Source organism: Hippocampus bargibanti, linkage group LG07 (assembly GCF_051943395.1).
Source record: "Hippocampus bargibanti isolate YZ-2025 linkage group LG07, ASM5194339v1, whole genome shotgun sequence".
Taxonomy (NCBI): Eukaryota; Metazoa; Chordata; class Actinopteri; order Syngnathiformes; family Syngnathidae; genus Hippocampus; species Hippocampus bargibanti.
Genome location: NC_142740.1, coordinates 22,663,698 through 22,687,239, shown reverse-complemented (window position 1 = coordinate 22,687,239; position 23,542 = coordinate 22,663,698). Strand labels below are relative to the sequence as shown.

The following is a 23,542-nucleotide window of genomic DNA, read 5'->3' as shown; positions in this document are numbered from 1 at the left end:
TTAAACACCAGCCATGTACTTCAGAAATGCCCAATGCATTTCTGAAGTACTTCATGGTCGTTGGTTGTGTCGGCATCACATTTTGTTTCACATTAATCAATTAATCACATTAATCAATTACATTAATCACCTAATCAATTTGACCAAATTTTCTGTTCTTCAAAAGCTTTCCATTTGCACATGTTTTCTGTCGGTTCAATCTTGACACATGGCCTCTGATATCCAACTGATTTCTAATAAGCAGAGTATCGATGCCGCCTCAAAAAGCAACAACACCGCAATGTTCAGTGAAACATTTTATGCAAGTGTGCTGCACATTTGGTCACCAAAAAGAAAGATTTATGTCACAGGCAAACATATTTTTTTAATTTAGGTGAGTCAACAGTTTCATCTTGCACACTTCAAGAGGCACTTGCGTGACAGTGGCCCTGCAGGAGAGCACACCACACCTAAAAACTGCCATGGCTCAGCTATTTCAAGATGACATCCTGCTCTCTCGACTGCTATTATAAAGCAAATTAGGCCCTCTTGTAAATATTGACGTAATCCTTAGTGTCATAATGAGAATGTGTTATAGGAGCGTGCATATAAAACACTTGGTGACAGTTCATAACAGGCTAGTGTTAACATTGCTGGCATTGAACAATGAGTGAGGAAAAGCTAGTTCATTATGGAAGGGCCTTTTTAGTGGTCACCTAGGAGGGTACAATGGGCTCTAATAATAACTTTCTTTTTATATTCATTTCAACACAAGAGCTTTAAACGTTTCCACTGTAATTCTCAGGCTCAGTAATGTTTGGTGAACACATGAAGTGGGGATAGGCATACAAATATGTTTGTGTTGAGTTAAGATAAGAAAACCTTTATTGGTCTCACAATGCAGAAATTCCCAATTGACAGCAGACATGTTTCGAAAGGAAGAAGTAGAAGAACAACATAGCGGAGCTGCTGTAGAGGCAGTCACTCTCGGGGCGCCATCTATAAGGTCAAATAACAAAATAATAAAACCCAACACATAAGACCAAGTGATTCAATCTTAAAGCACTTTTCTGCATCGTCTTTGTTGCATGAAGCAGAGGAGTGGATCAAAGCGTCCTTTTCACCAGTGGGTCGGGGATGGCGTGCTGAAAATGGGCACAGGTCTGCTACAAGATAAATATTGAAAGCAAACACAAAACTGTAGTGTTAGCCTACTAATGGGATTTGTGTTTAGAATTATTGTTGTATAGGCATTTGTAAAATCTCAAGAAGATCCCATCAAATGATGGAAAGCCCGCCAAGAGAATTTGGTGACAATGAAACATTAAAGCCATCAGGTTTGTGCTTGCCCCAGTGAACATTCAACGCTGTCGGTGAGTTTGGCTAAATTGAAGAACCATCGACCGTTGATTGTACCCTGTAGTAAGTCTTTACTCCAAAAAGAAGCCAAGCATGCAGATCTTGCACACGGGCATTGACAATGACTCATTGAACCTTTTCAACATGTAAGATGACACATTTGAAGTATTTACTTACCCGCCCCCACACCCAAACTACAAAGGTCACAATCAACATTCATTGCTGTCGGTGGGTTTAACTGTATGGAAGAGCTCACTGACCGATGAATGCAACTGTGTCCCAGATTTCAGCTGACCCTCACAACGAATAATGTCATGATATGCTGATGATGCTGTTGTTTATATCAGTGCCTGCCCTGCTCCAAGCCTTCCACCAATAACAGGCCAACACGGCATGCACGAACTGACAGGAAGTTCAGATTGCATCTCGATCACGCCGGCTGTGCTGGAGGGGTTCGAGTGTAGCAGCAAAGGCAAAGCAGCACCGGGTGGTTGGGATTTTCGGCTGAAGATGCGGATAGTTGGAGGGGGAAATGACCTTTAAAATAAAATTACATTTACTTTTGATATATGACTGAAAATATTAACTGAAGCAAGCGAATAAGTATGCCTCAGATGTCTCTCTGGATCCGACAAGATTCTTTTCCAATGAAGTGTGTTTTCCAAAACATTTTATTCCTTTTTTCATGGATGTTAACCTGAAGAGAATGAAGATTTGCATTTTTAATTTCTATTTATTAAAACTATTATTTACACTGTAACGTGTCAGATATTATTTTCTCCAGTTTTCCATTTTCTCAACCACTTGCCCTCAAAGGTGGGTGAATTGGAGCATCCCGGCTGACTTTGGACGAAAGGTGGCGTACACATGGAACTGGTGACGACAAACACAACCACTTTGTCTATTTCATATTTGCACCGATGGGAAATTAAGAGTTTGCAGATAGACCAACATGCATGGTTTTGAGCTGCAAGTGAAACGACTATCTCGGCAAAAATTACAATCTGGCACCTCTGGATGATGGTTTATGTGTACCAATCACTACTCACTATAAAACAAAAAACACAGGGTAATGAAAGCTCCAAATGATGGTTTATTCGTTTTTAAATGACATTCATTAAACTGAACAGAAGAACAACACGATTTCTCTGACTGATTTAAATGAAAAAATTCATATCTACACCAACAGTTAAGAAAACATCATCATTGGATATGCATGCTTAAAGGTGTCATCCAAGATCTTTTATTTGTGTCCACTTAAGTCATTCATCTTTCCACAAAAGGATAACATGAGACACATTCACACCATTAATTGATTTTGTTTTTCATCAGGCATTTTAAATTTTGCTTTTACAGAAATTTAATCACGTCAAAAAATCATGATTACAGTCGTGGTAAGACAGAGATTTAAATTGACACTAAATACATTGGCTTTTTTCACCATAGTACTATGCATTAAAAAACATGAACTTAATCATACAACAAAAACAATTATTTGATGTGTCACTGCCTTAGTTCATGGCAGAAAAATCCACGTGAAAGGCTAACAAATAAAGTCTGTCATGATCTGGTTGGCGACCAACGGGGTGGCGCTGTCGGCCCCGCCTGCACCTGCACAGGTGCTGGTCGTCCCGATCAGATTGGCGACCAACGGGTAACGACGCCAGCCCTGCCGTGTGCCTCGCAGGTCCTGGTCGTTATAATCACTGTTACTTAAAAGGACACCCGGCACGACCATCCGTTGTCGGTTCATTGTTTGCTGCATGCATTGTGTATGTGTTTAACCTTGGCGGACTTTTACTTTTGCTACTTTGTATTTTTTCCATTCAGATGATTTTGATGTTTTACATTTTATTCCTGCTGACCTTTATTTTAATACAATTTATCAAACAACCTCCTGCTCCCTCCTGCCTGCTTTTTGGGATCCGCACCCGCCATCACCACCTCGCAAACGGTGACAAAGTCAAAATTATATTAAATGTTTTAAATGACGATGTATGACACTTATGCATATAAAAATGTCATGCTATAAGCACCCATAAGTAGGTTCATTAATAAAAATGGTATCCGGAGGACTATTGTCATCAAATGGTGAGCAAAGTTTTGCTTTTTTGAATGTTGATGTGCCGATGACCATTTTATGTTTGGGAGCCTTTTACTGAGCATCTTCATCTTTATTAAGTTCATGTGAGGACCATCCATTGGCACAAATGGACAGAATAACATCACGTCCAGTGTTTCATGATTCTCATAGAGTTGCTTGTTCTGTAACCACCATGGGACATAAGCCAGTGTCTTCTTGTGCCAGTCCCAAGCCCGGATAAATGCAGAGGGTTGTGTCAGGAAGGGCATCCACATCGGAAAGCTTGGCCAAAACAAACGTGTGAATCAAACCTCTGAAGATGGAGGACACTGATTCGCTGTGGCGGCCCATTTAAGGGAAAAGCCGAAAGGAAAAGAAGTGGACGATACAGCAATGTTATGCACAATCCACCTGCCTACAATGTGATCCCTGCTCTGCGTTCAAAGTGAAAAGGATATATTAATACACAAGAAAATTACTCACAATTAGGGTACTTTTTTCCTTTTTTATGTATATCTAAATTAAAAAATGAGAAGTAAAATATTGAAAGCAAAAGTCTAATATCATGATGGAAAGAATACAATTGGTAATCACAACAAAAACAATACTTTTTACAATCTTTGTCATGGCAAAAATCAAACACAGTCCATGAAGCACTGACAATACAGTATGTCTTGATTAAGCATGACATCACACTATTCAAAATTATAAACAATATAATCAGTAGAAAAGCATGACGTGGAGCGCCATTCCTGAATTTGTTTGGGTTGTTTTTTTCTTGCGGGGGTCCGGGGATGCGCTTGAAGCTTCGGTCTGACCTCTGGCAATGTTTTTCCCTTCCACGAGGGGGCAGCATTTACCTTTTGTACAGACACCTCCACTTTCAATGCAGATAACTCGACAACCAAGTAAGCTCAAAATAAACATGTTTTTTTCTGATGAAAGAAGTGAGTCTAAGGTTTCTTACGCTGCATTGAATGTTTATGTAGTCCTAAAACTCAATATTCTGTGAGTCCCGCAATTTGAGTGAAAATGACAAAAACCCTGGCACTGGAGTGGAGACATTTGCACATCTTCTGGCAGTGAATTAATTAAAATATGCTAGCGTACTAAACTAAAGTCTACATGCCCGATGTTGTATTTTAAAAATGTCTCTTTAATAAAATATTACTGTAAGCCATCGTAATATTATGGGCAGACGGACCATTAAAGTTAGAGTATGTCATTTCTGCTCCCCCTAAGATGGGAATTCTGCATCTCGATCAATATTATTTAAAAAATTAGTTGATGCAAAGCGTGATGTGTAAAACAATTACCTTTGTAATGTTCAAATTTAACAGAGTTGTTTTTTTTTAAAAAAATTTACTCACATGAGGAAAAATAAATAGTGAAAATGTGTCCCACCCCTGTGACTATAGTATGAAATAATAAAGAAGCAAGAGTCAGGAGTTATGCTACACCTCTCCCACTGAGAGGGAATTCTGATCCAGTGGATTTTAAAAAGCTACCCACACTCCTACCTACATTTGTGATTTAAAACTAAAAATAACATATCTCATTTGAAAACTCATTCCCCACCATGAATGTGATCTGTGACTGTACAACCCATGTAAAAAGAAATTAAACTATTTTCATGGAGGAAAAATAAACAACTGAGATAATATGGTTGCAAAAGTGTGCACACGTAAATAACTGGGAATGTGACTGTTTCAACAAATACATTCAAAGTCAGCGTTCATAGGAGTCAGCCCACACCTGCCCCAACTTACAGAATACGGCTTCTAATTTACCCTAAACAAAGTTCAGATGCTCGAGGAGGCTTTTCTTGCAGGCGTGTTTGATCATAAATCACCGTCTGCACTCTGCAGAGCAGTACCCATACTGTAAGTAATTCCAGCTCCTGTTCAGGGATCGTCAGTATAAAAGGCAATGGCAAATTGTGGAGTTTGAGTGTGTTTGTTTTCTATTCACGCATTACTGTCTTATGTCTGCTGGTCTGAGCTGTCGCTCACCCTCAGCCAGGAATATCTGCATAGCCCTGTAAAGCAGATGGATACCCAGCTCGCGTTTTTTCTTCACCGGCCAATTTGACACCACACCGTAGAAATCTCCGCGCTTCAGGTTGGTGAGCATCTTCAATCCTATGACACGGATAGCGTTAGGAAAGGAGGGATGTCGACAAACAGGATTTCATAACTGCTTGATGGGTATGATTGACATATAACAAGAGTAACTTAACTTAAAAATAAACAGCTACATTCTAGTAATTTCCATGGTGCCTTCTGTGATTTCACAAATCCCCAAATCTAATGGACACCACCCGAAACCAAGCACGGCAAATAATATTTTGCAGGCATAACAGGCAAATCTGGATTATGCCACACATTAAACACTAAACAGTTTTTTCTTTCACTTACCAATCGCCTCTACCATGCAAGCCTCTCTTGTGTAGGCCTCCACAGGAATGACGTTCTGAAAGCAATGCAGTGAGATGACCCCATGCTCGGCATTCCATATCTGAAGTATTTGCTGCACTTTGGGGCACAGTTTCTAGAATACAGTTGACCAAAAAAGCAACAACAAAAAACACACGTTAGATCCAAGTAGTATTTAATTTATATTTCCAACTGTGATGAAGCTGTCAGCAAATTTTTAACTCCTGCATATTATGCATTCAACATTTTAGATGAGTGAAATTATTCAATGCATCATTATATGGATCAGATTAATTGTTAGACTTCACCTTTGAAGTCTTATCGCCTTTGTAGTACTCCAAGGCCTCGTAAAGATGACTGTAAGGACGTGAACGTTTTCCTTTGCCCACGTAAAAAATGGCATTGACAAACGTCTGGAAACAATCCAATAGGGACATGGTGTGACTACGGCACGGAAGATTTTTTGTCACTCTGATGGAGGGAGAAAAAGAAGGGAAGAAAATCACATGAATTAAACTTTGTAACTTTGTTATTTCATGAAATCCCTCTGTCAAGAAAAACGGCGAAATACATTGCACACAGAATATTAAACAAATCTGGTCATACATTTTACAGGGAAACAGGAATACAAGATGGAAGAGAGATGCATCATGGGACCATACGGGTTGGATTTCATGCAGTGCAAGAAAGGACAGAAATGAATGACAATAGCAATTGACCCATTTCGTATCATGCAACATATCTTGTGTTTTAGCAGATAGTATTGCAGCGAGGCTTTGGAACATGAATTCTGAACATTACCTTGGATCAAGCAGCAGGTAATTGAAGCTGGACTTGATATTGCCCTCTCTCCATTTTCTGTTCTGATCTGGTTGATCAAATTGTTGGCATAAGGCCTGCTCATCATCCTTACAGTCGGGCAACTTGAACGTTCGCAGGGCCAAATTCAGCTCTGCGCTATAACGCCCACGTTCTGCAAACGCAGAGGGACACAAGGTTGTGAGTATACCTCAAATAAATGAAACGGACTATTTTTAAGTCTGACACTACTGATACCTGTGAATGGTTGTTCTACTGGATCTTGGTACTGTGATGGTTTCAAGATAGACCCATGCAATAGGCGGCACAGTCTTTGAATGTAAACTGGCCTGGTTCGACGACTAATGGGGCCTGGACTTTCTCCCACCTCTATGAGCCTCCGTCTGAGCTCCTTATCCGTCATGCCTTCCATCGTCAGCAACAATTTAGAGTTGGCCTTCTTGTCATTGGGGCCTTCTGGTGGCTTCTGGTTTTCTTTGCAATCTACTATAATGGTCTGCATGGTGCGCCAGTCATAGACGATGGTGTCCTCACTACTCGTGGTACTGACGCTAGAGCTGTGTGAGGTATTAGCATTAGGTGGAATGTGGGCCTCAATCAGTTTGTGACCCTCCTCCGTATCAGTGTAAAGGTACTCCACTGGTTTATCTGAATTCTCAAAATGTGGAGGCCCTCCAGGAGTGTAAGACAGGTTGGCCGGGTGTTGTGACTTGCGGTGAGACGATAGCAGACTCATGCTGTATCTGGGAGTGCAACCACCAGTGCCTGGCATGCAATGGTGGCTTTCCCTTGACTTCCTTGATGAAAAATAGCTGGAGCTGGAGCTGGATGAGACAGATTCTGTATGCGAGCTTGTGTCCCCTGTGATCCAGACGTCATCTTGATGTTGGCAAGGTATTTCAGGAAAATCGTTTACCTTCTTTGTTGCCTCATTTGTACTTGTCATGTCATCTGTCAAAAAATCATTAGCTTCAGAAAGTCCAACCTCTTGTCCTTTAAGGGCCTGGATGACCTCTGCAAGATTTCTTTCATAGGAATCCATTGAGGATTCATGATTTTCCTCTAAGATAACAGTGTCACAAAGAGTCTGTGACTCAGATAATGTGCCACCGATGCTTTTGGGAAGGATTATGGTATCAGCTTGGCTTGATCTCACACATGAACCTGTGCTAAGTGTGCTGGACTGAGTGTCTGGATAATTTCCACGCAACAAATCTGGTCCTGTGCTATTATCTGAATCGGACGGTATGCAACATGGAGAACGTGGTGAACTATAGTTGTTTTTCTGAGATCTGGGAGTTGTGTGCCGAGTTCGCACTGGTTTAGGAAATGTTTCCTCAAACAGGCAAGAAGTGCGAAAGAGGCTCTCAGGGGTTCCACTATTTCTAAGTGAACAGCGGCTAAGCCTTGACTGTGTCCGGCCAGTGACGAATGGACTTGGCTTTAATGGTTCTTTGACTTCAGATGGATTTTCTGACTGAACATCTTCCAACAGGTAGTTTGCCTCACTTAAAGAAATTACATCAGGATCAGTGGGAGCCTTAACCACATCAGTCCTTCGATAATCATCCTCAGTCTGATTCAGTTTAGTATGATCAAAAACTTGAACTAGAGGTTTACTTTGAGTTTGCGGGATATTTTTTTCAGGGTGTTTGGTAGTTTCTATTGAAAAAGAAAGCCGTTCGTTATGGACAGAAATATCCAGCGCACTAGCATATTGGTCACTTTCACAACTATTGTAACTACTGCTGCCTCCACTGCTACTGCTGGGCTGACTTGGATGTGCCAGCTGTTCTTTACTCCCAACAGCTTCATTTGCAACCTCACCCCCCTTTGTATCATTATCTCTCAAAGCACAGTGACTGATGACTGTTTTCTCAAAGTCGTCACTTGTACTTTCACTACTATCCCGGCAAAAAACAAAGACATGGTCGGGTGAGGTGACATCTAGGCCCTGCTGCGGTAGAACTGTTGCCAAACGTTCAAAATCTAGAAAGCCAGAATACTCTGAAAAGCTGAAAGATACGCTGCCATCACACTGTGTATCCTCAACAAACACCGTCTTTTTCTGAGATTCAGGAGTGAAAACTGGAAAATATTCATCAACATCACAGAAGCTGACACTTTTACCATTAGCTCGCCTGGAGAGAAATCTGGGAGGCGAGTTGATTTTGTCAGTAGTACTTTGTTCGTTCGCTGTGTGTATATTCAGTACAGCTTCCTCTGACAGGAGCACATCCTTATCAGCAAACATATCATTTCCTTTTGGAATTGGTATTCTGGTTGTGGCTGTGGACATCCGTGTGCTTGATAAAAAGGAGGCCTCTTCAGGCGCCCAGTGTAAGAAGGTGCTGGAGTTTGGATTATCTTGCATTTCAGTGTCTCCATCCAACAGTCGGTTACACATGAATGCTTTGCAAGACGTCCTTACATTGATGTTTGAACGGGTAAAAAATGATGACCGCCTTGTGCTGCTCAAAGGTGCTTCACCGAGGTTACTGAACAGAGACGATTGAGAAGTGAAGCTGTCGCCATGATCAGGAAAGCAAGATGTGTCTTTACAGTCGGTATATGCCGCTGTGAAGAGATACAAGATGAAGAGAAATAGATAAATATCACAGCAGAGGTCCTTCACGAAAGGTAGATTCTTTGCCATGGGAGCATTGAGCCGAGCCTGTTTCCATTTTCCAAGATTTTCTTACTATATTTGAATTGAACTTGTTCCTCCTCTCCCGGGCCAGCACAACTGGATACATACTCCTGCAAAAGCTGAGCACACCTTCTGTTATCCTCCAGTTCTGCAAGGTGGACTGGTGTTTTTCCTTCCTGCATGAATGAAGAAGTGTTTTAAGATAAATTGTCGGTACATTCTGTGCCCAAATATACAGCCAGTAGAATTTACATTGTCCTTGATGTTAGGATTCCCACCGTTCATCAAAAGCAACTTCAGATTTTGATAGCATCCCCAAATTGCAGCGATGTGAAGGGGGGTTAAGCCATCTGATGATCTAAGAGAAAGAGAGCAAAACTGTCCATAAATTTGGCTCCATTCACAAATCGGCTGGCCCCAACATGCATGCGGTATGTGTCATTCACCTAACATTCGGATCAGCACCATGCTGCAGTAGCAGTTTCAAGCAACGCATGTTTTTTTCAGTTTCTTTTCCTACAGCCAAATGCATGGCAGCCACCCCCTTAATCCCCACAAGGTCAGGGATTGCACCCTGGGAGAGAAGAAGCTGCACAGAACTGTGGGGGAAGAGACAATTTGTTAGACTTAATCAGAGAGGACCCCACGTCAACCATGTAAAAATTAACACATTTTCAGGTGGTACCGACAGTTGCACAAAAGGGGCTGTAATAAGACACTGACATTTTTGTCCCACGTAAAAGCAAATTGTATTTTTTCGCCATCCTTACTACATGAAATTGTGCTTGAGCACAAATTATAATTACTGCATAATGATTGTCTCAGGTATTCTCGAATAGAAGGTGTGAATGTCTCACACTGTAATTAAGTGTTGACTCCGAAAACAAATCGAGTGAAGCGCAGCCTATGGCGAGAAGACACCATAGCTGTCAATGTCCTATTGACATCTCATAACACTTATGTACCAGTATGTAACGTTTCACAGTTCTGGGGTTGAGTGTTCAAACACCAGTTCCATGCTCTCCTTAATATTGTACCGTTGTTCTCAAGAATGGTCATGGCCTCAAGAACGGTCTTGAGACAAATGTGTAAGGATCTTTGTTTTGTCTCTGAATCAAAGGCATTTTTACTTGTCTCGGTTTCTGATCGGCAAATTAAAGTTTTTTTTTTTTTAAACATTGGCGAGACCAACACAGTACCCCTGTGATCGGTGAAGAACGCAGAATGCAGTAATTTATTGTCTTTGTGGTTTCACCAGGATTGCCACGCCCCTCATTTGGACTCACCAAATGCTTAGGAAATGTCCATGGCACAGCGTTTATTGCTGCATTCGTGGAAAGTGGGAAGTCGTATTTATGGCACGCAGACTATGTCACATCACTCAATGTGCTCAAAATGTAAATGACAGATTGCTGATGTAGATCCACTGTTTGTTGTTCTGGTGCATCACAACACATTTTGACCTTCATTTTTATAAATAGGGGGATGTTTTCTCTTCAAAGCATTTCATTTGTTTCAACAGTCCGTGGGTTGTGTGACGTGAAGTTATTTCAAATAAAAAAATATTGTAATAATCAATAAATAATAAATATAGATGACTACAGGTTAAAATGTTTTGCTGTACAAGCTATTCATCTGCCGGGTATCGGGTGTTTAGCACGTCGACCTTACAGAGCAGAGGTACCGAATTTAATTTCAGTTCGGGCCATCCCAATGTAGAGTTTGCATGTTCTTCCCGAGCATATGTGGGTTTTCTCCAGGAACTCGTTTCCTCCCATTTCCAAAAACATGTGCGGCAAGCTGATTGAACCCTCCTAACTCATTCACCCAAATTCATTCTGGAATTAATAAGCATGACGTGAAGCGTCATTCACGAATTTATTTGGGTTTTGGTTTTTCTTGCGGGGGTGCCGATAAAGCGCTGGTTCGACCTCTGGCAATGTTTTTCTCTTCCACAAGGGGGCAGCATTTGCCTTTTGCACAGCTGCCCCCATTTCAAACTCAGATAACTCCAGACCCATATAATTTACGAATTATAACTATTTTTTCTGATGAAAGAAGAGAGTCTAAGGTTTCATTCGCTGTATTGAATGTTTACCTTTTTTTTTTTTTGCAGTTTTTAAATATATGCTATGCCGGGCAAAAAAATAAAGTACGTAGTTGTACAAATACGTATGTAGTACATGGATTCACATGCATCAAAGAGCATGATTGCATTGCAGCATCCTATCTGCATGATTTGTCATTCGGAGTTGAGCAACTCAAGTCTAGCAGGGGCAAAACTGAAACTGAAGGAGCACTTCTTGACTCATTTTTTTTCAGTTGACAGTTCGGTGAATGGGCATATGAATTGGTTGGGTTTGGTACCTCGAATACATTAAGAACCGCTGAATGAGAGGCATATGTCAGTCATACTTGTCGTTGTGCATCAGGTAGAAAAAAAATCCAATTAATTTGAAACTATGATGTATTTTGTCCTGATGACATAATCACACAAGGGTGAAGGAAAGTTGTCATAAAGGTTAGCTTTACACTCCAATGAAGCCTTTTGTCTTAGTTTGTGTGGTCTTGACTCTCCAGGTAATTGGTTTCGTCTCAAATGTTTAGAATTTCGAATATTAGGTTATATGTATAATCCAGGTTCATTTTTGACCACCAGTCAGTCACCTGAACCGGTAGTATTTAATTAGTTAATGAATTTTGCCATGCAGAATGGTAAGGACAAACTTTTTGCGTGACTACGCGAAACTTTAAACATTGCCCGATTGTTTTAAACTGCCGTGGCAACCATGCATGAGATTCATCATCCAGAAAAAAATAACTCAACGAAACATTAACAACAATAAATACCCAGTTTTACCGACAAATACTCCATATTCTTACCGACAAATACTCCACATCATGTCACGCACTGTGTTGTTTTGCTTTTTCGGACAGGATGATGCAAATTGAATAATTTTAGCCACCCACATAGTACCAGCACAGCCAACACGATACATTTTCCTCAAACAGAAATCCCAATAGAATCAGTGTTCTGCCAGCATACCTCTCATTTAACTTTATGAAACGTCATCCAAAGGTGCAGTTTGACGAAATCGACGGGAACATAAAATCAACAACATGACGAAAAAATATTTGTCCGAATACTGTAGAGACCCATAAACACAGCATCAACAAAAGAATCATATACATCACCGAGGTTCTCCCTTGGTCACTGCTGCACACAGCTGGCTCTCCATTGTTCTCTTCTTCCGATCCATGGCCACATTAGTTCAAAACATAAATTGATTCTCGTTGATCAGGGTTTCGCGGTGGTATTATTTACATCCTTGCAGCAACGCGATCGAGATCATGCAACTGCAGCGAACAGGCTAATCCAGAAAACAAATACATAGTTGCGCTTGAGCACGATGTGTGCATAATACTGCACTATTGTCGGTACGAGCATGCAGCAGTTCAATATTGCAATGCACCTCGATCAAATAATTTAATGCAAGTTTATTTTTCACCTCCAACGTTGATATATTGGCAACCTTTTGTATATTATTTTCGACTACAGTTTACGTATACAAACTTCCCTCCAAAAATAAAGGCTCTCCCCTTGGAAGACGATTACGGATGTTTACGTTCGCCTACAGTCACTTTAGCGTCACCTCCCGGACTGGAGTTTAAAAAAAAATCATCTTTTTTTTTGCTTTCAGTACATTAATAATAATAATAATAATACATTTCATTTATAACACTGACACTCATATACACACAATATTCTACTCATTAATCTTGTTTCTTTCAAATGAAAAAGGATATTTCTTACCAGACTCCTCATTCAAATCTGTCTTCATTTTGTCAATCACGTCAAATATTTAACAAATAATACATCAGTAGTCGTACAGGTATCAGCAGTAGCTAAAATTATAATGGCAGTCATTTTATCATCCGTCTTCATTTTGATATTTACCTCGAATGGCATGCCATTTACAAAAGTCTATTGATATTTTTAACATTTATGAAATCACAGTGGGCAAGTGGTTTACACACCCATCTCCCACTCCCACGGTTTGGGGTTTGAAACTAGGGCCCAAGGGGAATTTGGGAGCTTCTCCACTAGTTTATGTGAGTTTTATTTTTAATTTTAAGATCAATAAATACAAATTACTTAAATGGCAGTGGTAGTTGTTTTCTCCACTCAGCAGTAGCCCAAGCTTAATATTTTGGAACAAGTGATGTCAGGCCCAACTATGATGAGGAGGCAGAGAAAATAGTTAGGCCAATGAGGAGGAGAAGCAGGCTGGGGTAGACGGATGCAGCATGGTTAGGTTGATTGAGTTTGCAGTCCTTATAAGGCGGCAGACAACCTGCGTAAGCTATTACATGGGCAATGTAGTTCTGTTCCTGAACTCCATGGAATAGGTGGGACATTGGACCTTTGGCATATATAGCCACATCCTCGATGCCGTGAGTCTCTGAATCCAGAGGGACTGTAGCCTGTTGACGGTAATCTGTTCCCACTGAAGAAGAAAAAAACTGTGGATTAAATTTATTGGCCTTCAGATGTTTTTGAGACACGTAAAGATGCCAACAAATTTTAGTCTAGATCTGGATGATAAATCAAAACAAATACATCCATTGGACTGATTGCAACCCATGTATCAGTGATACAAAAAGGACGAAAGAACAGATGTGTTTGGAGATTTAAAGTTGACTCGGAGGAAAGGAGGAATGGTGCATACAACTTCAGTCATGTTCTGTATACAGTACAGTATATACATCTTTGATTTTCTGACCTCAATAAGTAATAGCATCCTACAAGTTAATTGATCAGAATTGTTCAATGCAGAATTGATAAATTTTTGTGACATTGCGTTTCGTGGTATGCTGTAAGATTTTTGTCGTTTGAAATGGAATGGATGCTTTGGTTGAATAAACTGATCCAAGAAGCCACATGTTACTCCACAAGACGAAGCTACTATAATACTTAGTTCTCTCTAAAAGGCCTGCTGACAGTAGGTCCACTTACTTGCAACTGTCTCATTTACATCTGGACGAGTTCCATTGAAAAACTGGTATCCTGGTCCGTTTGCATATCCAGCGGTAGTAAAGTGCTTGTTGTCATCAGCCATGCCGCGCGACACCCCTGTAAATCACATGATAAACAAGTATCAGAAGGTGTTTCCCCCACTCAAGAACTGCACAGTGTAAAAACATCACCTAAAACAGGGTTTCCTCTGGCTGAATATCCACCAAACGAGAAGACATGTGAATGGTCTGCAGTGACTATAGTCAGCGTGTCCAGCTCATTTGTAAGTTCGGCTGCACGCCCGATGGCTCGGTCAAATTCAATAGCTTCAGTGAGAGATCTTATGGCCTCACCGGCATGGTGTCCGTGATCAATTCTCCCCCTTGAATTTCAAAGACAAATGACTTTTCAAATGACATTTCAAATATTGCATGCACAAAATACAGAATCCATGCTTTTGTTGAATAAATCAAAATTGTCCTGAGACAAAATGTAACTATGTGTTGTTAACCAATTTGCAGATGAAAAACATAACAAAAAGTGTCTGTTAAATCAACTTTTTTGCATGCATAAAAAGTGAACAATGTTAAGATGGACAAATAAATCAATGGATGCTATTTTCACATGTTGATTAATGTCAAATATGTCCCATATATAGCACATATATGCATGAAATTTCAAGTTTGTGGTCGTACTGTCGAGAAAAAAAAACTTATCTTCCACAAATAGGAAATATCCCTTTGGGTTTCTGCTCAGAATCTTAATGGCTTTCTCGGTCATCTCAGTTAAGGATGGGTCACTTAACGGATTGCGCTCTATCTCGTAGCGACAGTCCTTGGGCTCAAAAAGACCTAAAGACAATGAGAATGGTATTTCTCAATACAAGATGGCAGTGTTTTGTTTTAAATGGTCGGTTTGAATGGAGTAATAAATAAATCATCAACAAAAAGGCACAATGCAAGCCTGCTGTTTGGGAACCGTACTTACCCATTAGGAAGTCTGTCTTGGCAGGATTGACAGCATCAAATTGTTTTTTGTTCCAAATATACTTAGCTTTCTGTTGGCCATGAAAAGTACACAAATAAACCCATTACAGAAGTTGTGGATCGTCTGCTAAATCATGTTGAGAAATTGTAATTGTCATGGACATTGCATGAATGCTTCCATACAAGTGTGCAGATTTGTGAAATACTTCCCTTACCTTTTTATTCCTGAGCCACTCCACGATAAGGTTTTGTCCATCATTTCGATCTCCGTTAACACTGGGATATTCTGGGTCTTGCATGTCTCTGGGAATCATGTACTCTCGACCACCACCAAGTATGACCTTGAAATGAAACATATGCAGTTTTCGCAGAATTATTGTTTGTTTTTTTCTTGAGGTAAACGATGATGAAGAGCATGCGATGGTAAGTACAGGAGACTCTTGAAGTGAAACAATCTATGTTCTCTGCTGTAAAACTTACATTGATCTCAACGTTGTGAACAAGCTGGTACGCAATGTCTCGACAGCCGTTCGCAATAGCCTCGGAGGAGAGATCTGAGTCAGCGTACCAACCTCGGTTGGCGGTGTGAGCGTAGGTTGCACCTGGAGAGGCATGCTGAACCCGGGTGGTAGTGACAATCCCAACTGATTTTCCTGAAATGAAAAAAAAATGTCATGGCCACGTGATGACGTACCTGAGTATACTCAATAAAAAAATATCCATAGCCTTTTTTCCCCTCTGATACGTCATTCTATCTGATATGTCAATCAAATAACCAGTTTACATTGAGCATGACAAATGGGGTATTATAACGAAAGGTAGCCCCTAGCATTAGTTGATTGTTGTGTTACATTGCATGTCAAATCAAGATATAATACTGTGCCGTCGATTTTGTTATATGGAGTCCCTTGTAAAAACAAAAGATTGAATCACAAAATTTAAGTTGACAGCCTTTGCCACAAGGCGTCCTGTTATGAATGGGCCCAGGCCCCTGTTTGTTGCCACATCCGCCTTTTACTGCAGTGTGCCTTCATTTCCCCTCAGCCATTTTTTTGTTTTTGTTTCCTGCACAGTACAATTTTAGAAGCACTCGTTTGAACTTCTTGCACAAGGCAATCACCTGGAAGACGGAAGGTGTTATAAGAATGATAATCACAATTAAACAGTCCCATTAAACAGCCCCAATTATCACACCATTAAGTTTTATTTTGAATCCAATAAATATATATCCTGTATATTAAATCAGTCCTCCGAGGTTTTTTAACCTTCTAAAAATCCATACAGCAATACACCAACAAATATTCTATAGTATGTAAGCAAGACCCCACAAAACACAAATAAAATTACCAAGATGTCAGTGATATATTTCATTTTACAAGCCGTGTATCGAACAACCTTGCATGTATGTACAATTTTGCCAAATGAAAACGGCACGTGAATACTTTTAAGTCAATGGTCGTAGCAAAGCTGTAACACACGACATTTGAAACAGTCACTGATTGGGAACTGCATCCACTGTACATGAACCTAATTGTGGTAAATATACCACTCCTCTGTTCGGCAGCTCTGGGTTATTGTAGCCAGCAGTGCCTTCTGCAATGGTTGAAAATATGTCAGAAGCATCAACCTAATTACACAACCTCAATTTGATAAATTACTGTACATCTCCCAAAATCCATTCCGTTCAATCCACAGCATAATTTTCAACTGCATTGCTTACATTGGCTAACATATATGAATTTTAGATCTTTTTTGGGGGGGGTGTTAGATTTCAACTACAGATATTCCGATTTAAAATGTGCACTCAACACAATAAAGTCAGCATTTTTCCCTTTCTGTGATTGGTTGGTCACAGTCAATTGGACTTTTCAAGCAAAACTCGCCTTTTGCAGTTATTACAGTGGAATACATTTTATGACCTTGACATCTGGTGATTTATATATTTATGTCATGTTATCATATAATAATAATAATAATAATAATAATAATAATAATAATAATAATAATAATAATAACAATAATAATAATAATAATAATAACACATGTTATTTATAAGCACCTTTCAAAACTCTCAAGTACACATATAGTCACAGGTTAAGTTTTTCTGTAGGTGAGCAACGGTAGCCAGGCGTGCCAGCGTTCACTCAACCCGGAAGTAACACACTCACGCACACGCGCACGCACAGGCACACACGCACACACTCACACGCATGCACCCGCGCACGCACACACACACACACACACACACGCACACACACACACACACACACACACACACACACACACACACACACACACACACACACACACACACACACACACACACACACACACACACACACACACACGAATTACCTGCTTGCTTGGCCCGATAAAGCACAGATTTGACTTCATTCCCATAGGTGGCACTGCAGTTGTACCTTGGAGTTGCAGCAGTGACTCCCAGGGTGCCATAGTTGGCTTTCACTCCACATAAGTATGCGGTGGCTGTACCAGCACTATCTGGCATTTGTTGGTCTACGTTATACGTCTGTGGAGTAGAACGTAACAACAAAATCATCATATTGTCATATTGCTTTTGCAAAGCAAATTCAACCAATATTGACTTCAAATTGAATCTTGTATGAAATTTTGTGGATAATAATAATAATAATAATAATAATAATAATAATAATAATAATAATAATAATAATAATAATAATACATTTCATTTATAAGCGCCTTTCAAAACTCTCAAGGACACTTTACAGTCATGTAATTTTTTTTGTGCGGGTGAGCAGCGGCAGATACAGTTGATTTGACTGAGGTCATTCAGCCCAAGAATTTAAGACGGACAGAACAAAATTCTGTGGAACCGAAGGCCAATTTCTTTGATTCCCTTGATAAAATACTAATAAATGAGCTTTCGATGAAAAGGTTTCTTCAGCCGTCATCTGTACTTCATTGAAGGTGTCGGACGTTTCGCTTCTTATCCAAGAGGCTTCGTCAGCGAACTCAAATATTTTGGTGTTAGTTTCGGCCCTATATATATATATATATATATATATATATATATATATATATATATATATATATATATAGTAAAGTGTCGTTATATCGATATTCAAGGGAGTCCGAAAAAATATCGATATAACCGGGACTATCGATATATCCAACCCTGTTTGCATGTAATTTTGTCCGTGCGTGCATAGAAATAGAATCGATATAACCGGGACTATCGATATATCCGATATCGATATAACGAGACTTTACTGTATATATATATATATATATATATATATATATATATATATATATATATATATATATATATATATATATATATATATATATATATATATATATATATATATATATATATATATATATATATATATATATACAGTAAAGTCTCGTTATATCGATATCGGATATATCGATATATATATATATATATATATATATATATATATATATATATATATATATATATATATATATATATATATATATATATATATATATATATATATATATATATATATATATATATATATATATATATACAGTAAAGTCTCGTTATATCGATATCGGATATATCGATAGTCCCGGTTATATCGATACTATTTCTATGCACGCACGGACAAAATTACATGCAAACAGGGTTGGATATATCCTTCGGCTTTTTCCCTTCAGTGTCCTCCATCGAACCCTGTTTTGTGCATCCTCCTCTCTCACACTTCTTTTCCTTTCGGCTTTTCCCTTCTGCTTTTTCCCTTCGGCTTTTTCCCTTCAGTGTCCTCCATCGAACCCTGTTTTGTGCATCCTCCTCTCTCACACTAGCTACCTTCATGTCCTCTTTCACAACATCCATAAACCTCCTCTTATGCCTTCCTTTTGGTCTCCTGCCTGGCAGTTCAGGTATATATATATATATATATATATATATATATATATATATATATATATATATATATATATATCCCTGCTACATACTCCCCTTGGATAGGAAGCGAAATGTCCGACACCTTCAAAGAAGTACAGCTGACGGCTGAAGAAACATTTTCCTCGATGGACCACTCCTGTACGATTGAGAGATTACACAGACGTAATAAATGAGGTGTTACAGTGATTTGAGGTCTCATCATTACACATCAAACAACTATCTACAGTATGGTAGACTGACACACATCTCTACCGATGTAGTTATTGCTGCTTCCTGCTCGATTGTCTTCCTCGCCCACCAAGGCCACCGCACCTTCTACTCTTTCAAGACCAGCACCTCCTCTTCATCGGCACAGCCATCATCACTGTCACTCTTCTTCTTTTCCTTTCGGCTTTTCCCTTCTGCTTTTTCCCTTCGGCTTTTTCCCTTCAGTGTCCTCCATCGAACCCTGTTTTGTGCATCCTCCTCTCTCACACTAGCTACCTTCATGTCCTCTTTCACAACATCCATAAACCTCCTCTTATGCCTTCCTTTTGGTCTCCTGCCTGGCAGTTCAGGTCAAGCACAACTACTATTTATGAATACTTATTCCAGAAAATTATTACAGAAAAGGATATTGTCACTGTCCAGGGAAACAGCTTTGACCAAGTGCAGAATGAGGCAGACACTGCCTGACATGATCACTGTCACTGATTCCCTCAATAACCCTTTCTGCAACTGACCTGTACCGAGTGGTGGATCATAAATGCCTGCAAAGCCTTCTCTGATGGCCTAAACTTATCTGAATCATGGACCGATGTTAATTGTATTTTGTCCATGAATTCTGAAGTAATTGCAACTCGTCTTTCAGTTTCTTTTCATTACTTTTCACCCGTTGCACTGCTCCCAGACGTGTGTTTTCATATTTAAGCATTTAACCAATCACATTTCACTATCATTTGTTACCAGGGTCTGAAATCTACCTGGATGTCTTCACAATCTGTTTTGTGGGCCCTATTGTATCAAATTTGTCTAACCAATCCGATTTCGAGTTGGCAACCCAAAAGGCGTACCAACGCCTTCTTGAAGCCGCTGATCAATGTCAGAGTTTTCGCAAACTATGATTGGCTAGTCACTAGCCAATCATAGTTTGCGAAAACTGCTCTGATCCCAAGCCGCTAGTGACAAGAGCATACTGACCAGAGCTAGCACATTGTATCGGTAGCGAGCGGCATAAGCAAATATATTGTGTTGGTTTTAATAGCCATTTTGTCAACCCACAATGGCTGAAGGAGGAGAAGAAATTGGAGATTTACTGCTAAAGCCATTTTAAAGATGGGCTTTTCAAGAAAAAAGGATATCATGAAGAACAGTATTTGTATGAGTTACAATGGGTGTGCTGACCTTAGACAAAGCCAGGTGAGGGAAAGTATCAATGACTAGACTAGTCTCTTCTCCAGACCGTCCTGCCTTTTGGCCTTTGAGAATGCGGGCAGCAGTAACTGTTGTTACTCCCATACCTAGAAGAAGGCGAGAGGCCTGGTTGGTAGTTAAGATCGACAAACATACCATCACATTGCCAAAGCGGTTTAGTAGCTCTAAAAAGCTCCAATATTACTGTGCTTTCTATGTGGATTTATTGTTGGACTTGTTGGATTTATTCCCAGCTCTTTTTCCAGGAATATGACTGATGGAATGTGAATAAATGTCATCAACAGCCACTGCTAAAAATCTCTCAGCATGTATATGTGAATCAGATACTATGTTGTAAAAGCACAGTTGAACTCTTCAATAAATTTGAAATGAGTTTCGTTGTAAATTTTTGACTTGAGTTCATTGAATAAACAGATAGAGATGAACAGTAAGGGTAACATATATTGGACAATTGGAGATTAGATAAGAAGAAGTACGATCAGCAAATTAACCTGTAATTGCCCCTTAATGGAAGTCCAAGTGGCTATACTCGGGATATTACATTTTATAAACCCTCCCAGAGTTATATAGAGTACTGATAACATTGACCCCTACATTTCTGTGCTATACAAGCTCTTCAGAATATACTCAATATGCGTGCCATCAAAGACAGACCTTTGCAGTCCGAATATTTTTCTAGTTTTTCCTTCAAGTCAGTTGGACTAACACGTAATAAGTCACCACCTTCGCCATAATACGGTCCTTTTGGATCACATAGTTTGAGAGCTGTACCACCACAGTGATTAAACTTTCACTGCCATGAACCAGCGGCATGTAATTAATTACGAATTTAAAGAGGCTGTTTATAGGAAGATAATGTCTTTCCTCAACTCACCGTCCCCGAGGAAGAGGATGGTGTTCTTGGCTTGGTGGAGATTAGGCTGAATGTTGAGAGCAGTGTGAAGAGCTTGCTTCCCTTTGTTGTTCCAATAACTGGCATGGAGCTCTTCCTCTTCACAGAGGAAAGAAACAGCGAGTGAGTATCATCCAGATATGGACTTGGAAGACTACAATAATTAAAAACAATGAAGAATAACTTTGTACCAACTCTTTGACTGCCAAGTCTGTACAATGTCCGATAGATATAAACAGTCTGCTGTCATGGATTATCATCAAATATGTGATAAAGGTTTACCGTAAACAGAGACAGCCCTCTGGATTGAAATGAAAATGAGTAATCCACACAAAACATATTCATGCTTCCCGGCCATGCTGTTGACTGGGGTGAGTTTGAAAATAATGCACAAGGGGAAAATACCTGTATGCTTTTATAGCCACAGTTAAGGAACAAAGGGCATATATCTTTTACAACAGGCACCAAGAAAAAAAAAAAAAAACACACACACACAAGGATCCGTTTAAAAGGTGCAAAATTAGTGGGGTACTTGACCTTATATTGGGTACAGTCCACATAAGTTTTATATAAAGGCAGCTTCCAGATGGGAAAAATGTAAATAGCATTTGTAAATGTGTTTTGGACGCTTCCTGATATAATATGCATGACCTCCGTACATAAATGCAATCAGTTTAATGTATACAGTTACACATAACATTGGGTGTGTTAGTTGCGTTCCAGTGGTCTATTATCTTATTTACCTTGCATTGTCAATCATTATATTTATCTGCGCACTGATCACAGCAGTAGAATTTCAAATATTGCGAGTGTTCACAAATGTTTACTACTTTAGTTGTCTTGATTTTGGGGGCAAAGCCGTGGCTATTGCAGCGCTTAAAAAAGTTTGTCCAGCTATAGATGCTCCTCCCCCACTCGATATGCATTCCATTGAGCAGCCATGCATAAGTGGCTAAGATTGATCACCTCCTGCCACTGGGTTGATGGTTCAAGACCCATTCCCCTTTAGACACATTACCATAGTTGTGGTGGCCATTGGGAAAGTGGGGACATTCCCTGAACGCCAGTCTAATTTGAGGCTGCCGACAAGTAATTTTTGTGACCGCTGTCGTGTGATTTCTCAAAACTTTAGTCTCTTTCCATCTGTTTGCTGATTAAAAAACACATACAGTTTAATCATTTCAATGTGCCAAGGTTGCTCACGCCACTCTTCCTTGCCGTGTGTCAAATTTACCAGACATTTTTATTGTCATCTGATAGGGACTTTAAACTTGGTGGCCTGCAGAGAGAATGAACATTGGCCATGAGAAATTAATTAAGGTGTGACCAAAGTTATGTGTATAATATGTTTGTCAAGAGTCCCAAGAAGTCTCAACCAAATACTCTATATCAGGTGTAATGTTAAAAAAGGCATTTATTATTATTATTATTATTATTATTATTATTATTATTATTATTATTATTATTATTATTATTATTATTATTATTATTAATCATAATAATAATAGTAATAGTAATAATAATAATAATACATTTAATTTACAAGCACCTTTCAAAGCACCCAAGGACACTACAATTAAAAGAACACCAGAATATATTCTCAACATATAAAACATCACTTTAAATTTCATATTTCGACAAGTCGAACGCGTAAAGCCAATTACTTAAAAAAACATATACTCAAGTACTTAAATATTATGAAAAACTAAAATAATAAAATGAATATTGTCATTAATGTAACATTAATATTGTTTATTTCTGATGTTTGACATTCTGCAAAAACAGTGTATAAAAATACATTGTGCATATAAAATACATTCACTGACAATTACAACAGATTGGTGACATCAACTCAGACAAACAAAAGAATGAAATAAAAAAATAACTCTGATTACCATGAAATCCAGATTTGACGCCATGGCTTAAAAAATCATAAAAACCTGGAAAGATGTACGGTCCTATTAGAAATTCTTAAAGTCTATTG

The 23,542-nt window shown here is 39.2% G+C and overlaps 2 protein-coding genes across 2 annotated transcripts; both read right to left on the bottom strand.

The window, feature by feature from the left end:
• Positions 1 to 373: 373 nt before the first annotated feature.
• Positions 374 to 12,585, bottom strand: ankle1 (ankyrin repeat and LEM domain containing 1). Its single transcript, XM_089001089.1, has 9 exons — positions 12,521 to 12,585; positions 9,772 to 9,924; positions 9,578 to 9,683; positions 9,378 to 9,501; positions 6,913 to 9,252; positions 6,658 to 6,829; positions 6,165 to 6,327; positions 5,839 to 5,971; positions 374 to 5,562 (listed from the first exon to the last, which is right to left on the bottom strand). The coding sequence occupies exons 1-9, from the start codon at positions 12,583 to 12,585 to the stop codon at positions 5,396 to 5,398; spliced, it is 3,423 nt and encodes a 1,140-aa protein (XP_088857215.1). The 3' UTR covers positions 374 to 5,395.
• On the bottom strand, positions 12,369 to 21,961 carry LOC148895829 (intestinal-type alkaline phosphatase-like). Its single transcript, XM_089000387.1, has 11 exons — positions 21,841 to 21,961; positions 21,541 to 21,657; positions 20,637 to 20,752; positions 17,684 to 17,858; positions 15,809 to 15,981; positions 15,544 to 15,669; positions 15,330 to 15,399; positions 15,059 to 15,193; positions 14,534 to 14,725; positions 14,343 to 14,459; positions 12,369 to 13,833 (listed from the first exon to the last, which is right to left on the bottom strand). The coding sequence occupies exons 1-11, from the start codon at positions 21,914 to 21,916 to the stop codon at positions 13,562 to 13,564; spliced, it is 1,569 nt and encodes a 522-aa protein (XP_088856513.1). The 5' UTR covers positions 21,917 to 21,961; the 3' UTR covers positions 12,369 to 13,561.
• Between the last annotated feature and the right edge of the window lie 1,581 nt (positions 21,962 to 23,542).